The 3,777-nt window shown below is 33.1% G+C and overlaps 1 protein-coding gene across 1 annotated transcript in view; it reads right to left on the bottom strand.

The window, feature by feature from the left end:
* Window positions 1–1,123: 1,123 nt before the first annotated feature.
* The window catches only part of LOC110039556 (putative transporter arsB), a 4,530-nt gene continuing 1,876 nt past the window's right edge, over window positions 1,124–3,777 (bottom strand). Inside the window, exons 2-3 of the mRNA XM_020744665.1 lie at window positions 3,287–3,476; window positions 1,124–1,528 (exon numbers count right to left, since the gene is read on the bottom strand). Coding sequence (XP_020600324.1) covers window positions 1,260–1,528; window positions 3,287–3,476 — 459 coding nt within the window. The 3' untranslated portion in view covers window positions 1,124–1,259. The remainder of the gene's footprint in view (window positions 1,529–3,286; window positions 3,477–3,777) is intronic.

The following is a 3,777-nucleotide window of genomic DNA, read 5'->3' as shown; positions in this document are numbered from 1 at the left end:
CGAGAGCCTTCTAACATCCTAAGCACACTAGACAACCACATAAGGAGAATTTTATGTTGGGTCGATCAGGTTGGAGAAACACGAGAGCTTCTCCTCGTGACATTCAATATGATGCAGTGAGCTAATTAATCTTAATATTGAGACCCAATTAAGTATGACAGGGGTGATAGTCATGTATGCAACCCAATTTAAACCCAACCCAAAGGCCATGCAGGAAAAAAAAAGTGTGAATTTTAAAGTCATGAATATTTTAATCCTAAATTCTCATTATCTTGAAAATTTTATTAATATTTTGTAGCAAATTTAATATTTTAAACTCTAAAGAGCATATATTGCATTCGTGATTTCCAGACATACCACTAAAAGAAGCAATGCAATTTATTTCAAACATACAAACATGTAATAGAAAATATGAAAACAATCCTAAATCAAAATAATAAGAAGAGGCTGATGACTTTGGTTCGGTAACATATCCCAAAAAAGAAAATTACGGACGGACTCCACATATACATGCCCGGTGCAATTATCAACCATACCGATCAATCGCCTTTGAATGATGAGATTAATTTTATAAAAAATAGAGCAATCTTGAGAAAACAAGCCGAAATAATTCTAGTCATCTAGGTGAATTGAATGTCCGACATTAGCAACTACATGTGATGCAACTATCATGACAATAGAAGAAAATCCAATTTTATTGTAACTAGTGGTGGAACTATGAAGGGCCTAAGGGGGCCTCCCTAAACACAAGTATGTTAACAAAAATTCACATCTTTTAAATTTGAGATGAACCCTTTGGCCCACATCCCACTAAAATCCCAATTTCATAACAAACAATAACCGTAATGATATAGCAAAATTAAATGTTCATGAAAGTAGAATTGATATCCAAATTATACAATCTCTATATATTAGGCGATCTTTTACATTGCTTCTCCCTCAATTATTTCCTAATAATTTCAATCATTGTTAATGAATAAAAATAATATAAACTTGACTTCAAACAAAAAAAACCCTTCAAATCATAACAAAAAAAGTACAATTTTATATTGACATTTAGATATAAACATAGACATTGAACCAATTGCAACATTGAAAAAGCAAAGATACTTTTAATCTCACATTATCGAAAACAAATGTTTCAATATCTATAGTTTACACAATTCCTAAATTATACAAATTATTGCATAAAAAAGCAATGAAAATAGATCAACTGGATTATTTGTAGAAATCAAACTTTACCATAAATTTACAGTGTTTCAGTAGCTTCTGATGAGAGGCAAACCAATCACAGCGACAATAATGGTGGAAGGTACCCCAAAACGCAGATGGCTTAGGAAGGAGAGGTTGTAACCAAAAAACTGAGCCCTTTGAGCCTGCTCGCAGACTATCAGATTCGCCGCAGAACCAAGCAGGGAGAGGTTTCCGGCCACCGTGCTCACCCATGCAAGTATAAGCCATGACCGGGCCTCCTCGGAAGCCGAGATCGATGATGCTGATGCCGCCACCCTTGCTCCAAGCAGAAGAACTGAGGCGAGCATACAAGTTCAGCAACCATTAGTGTAACGAGAAGGAAGAAGTAAATTTTAAAATTGCAGAAGAAATTATATTGTAAAATGATCTTCCATCATAATGGCATTTGCAAAATTTCCAACCAATCAGATTAGATTGGTGAATGAAAATATTATGGTTGGGGTAATACATATTATTCGGACAAAATGAAAAAAAAAAATTTTTTTGTTTAGGTGAAAATTTACTAACATAAATATTTCATAGGAATGCATATGTTTGAAATATACGTAAAAGTTTGTATGCAAATATCATATTTAAGTTTAAGGAAAAAAAAAAAGAAAAAACTAATTGTTGCCTTCTTCAGCATTATCGTCTCCCAATAATAATCTTCTTTATCACTCTTACATGCTAATGAAATGATCTCATCCTTATCACCTCCCCAGCACTGCTATAGGAAGATATAAATACATACCACTCAATTCTTATGTATTTACGTATCTGCCACCTTAAATTCAATTTTTAAATATATGCCACCCTATCTATGCATGAAAAGGTGCATTGTACTTTGAAAGTTAAAATGATGATACTTTTGTTGTGATATGAAATATTTGAGTGATATAAATGTAAAAAGGTGTTAGATATGTAAATACATAGGAATTCTGTGGTATGTATGTAAATGCCCTTTCACTATTTAGCTTTGCATGTCCTTTCCATGGATATTCTTGTACCACTGGGGTGCAGAACATCATGGCTTTAAAACTCTACTGGAAATCAGTCAACTTCTAGAACACAAAATGCATCATTTTATAACCCAAAAAAAAGGGGGTTTTACATACCTTCACCAAATTCCTATGTATTAACATATCAATCACCCAAACTTCAATTTTTACGCACAAATCACCTAATTCCTACGTTTCTGGCATAGATTAGGTGGTCTAAAGATAGGAATTAGGTGGTCTATATGTAAAAAGTAAAGTCTAGATACTTGATATGTTAATACATAAGAATTGGGCCGTAGGCATGTAAATCTCCCTCTCAAAAAAAAAAAAAAAAAAAGGATGATTCGAATTGTCCAACAGATTTGTTGGAAAATAGTTGGGCAAGAAATGGAAGGCTGGGAATGAAGATTGGCTGACAAGAGGCCAATTCTTCTTAGGATGATTTACATACATACCACTAAATTTCTATGTATTTATATATCTAAAACCTAAACTTTAATTTTTGCATAATTGTCACCTTATTTATGCATGAAAAGGTATATTTCACATTTTTAAAGTTAAAATGGTGGTACTTTCTTTGTGATATGAAAGATATGGGCGGTATAAATGTACAAGGTAAAGTTTAGTTATTAAACATGTAAATACAAAATAATTGGGTGGTATGCATGTAAATGCCCCTGGATTAAGTTCTCAATTCACCATGTACTGCTGAGAAAGTCAATTCTTCCAAGCCTGCTGGGCGGGATGTGATGCTCAACTTTGCTCTCAGTGGATCAATGGGTGAAAAGAGGAGAAAAAAGCTATGTATTTACAAATCTAACACCTAAACTTTGGTTTTTACATTGATACAGCCCAAATCTTTCACTAATAATATCACATCAAAAAATGCCACCACTTTTTTACTTTTAAAAGGTGAAATACACCATTTCATGCAAAGGTAAAGTGATATGTATGTAAAAAATTGAACTTTATGTATTAAATATGTAAAAAAATAGGAATTGAGTGGTATGTATGCAAATCTTCCTTAAATAAAAGAGATAAATCAGAGAGCTTACCAGTGGGTACATTGGAGGCAACATTAGACAGAATAAGAATAACTAGGCCAAGCAATGCAATCCCACCCACGCTATCGATCCGGGAATATGGTTCGACAGCATCCCAAACGGTACTCGGTATTCCAGTCTTATTAAAGCCATCAACAGCTATGAACATACCACAGAAGAATATCAACAGGGAGTAAGAAACCTGACAAATCCATCAAATAACACACAACAGATTAGATAAGCAATATTCACAAGCTGTCACATAAACTCATGGTCACTATTTTAAGGCTTCAAATATTTTCACATATCTTTAGAAAATCCCCATTTTGCAAGCGTATCCTCTCAATAACTTAACTAAAATATAAAGAGACTTTAGACAGTTCAAAATTCTATGTTAAAATATGTGAAAGCCTAAATGAGAATCTATGAAGAAACTAAACATTTCTCATTATTGCATAACAATTTCTAAGAAGCCAATTATGTCATTTTTAAGTAGATCGTTT

This window comes from Phalaenopsis equestris, unplaced genomic scaffold, assembly GCF_001263595.1.
Source record: "Phalaenopsis equestris unplaced genomic scaffold, ASM126359v1 Scaffold000002, whole genome shotgun sequence".
In the NCBI taxonomy this organism is placed as follows: Eukaryota; Viridiplantae; Streptophyta; class Magnoliopsida; order Asparagales; family Orchidaceae; genus Phalaenopsis; species Phalaenopsis equestris.
Note: the sequence above shows the minus strand (reverse complement) of the source record. Positions and strands in the feature narration are given on the sequence as shown.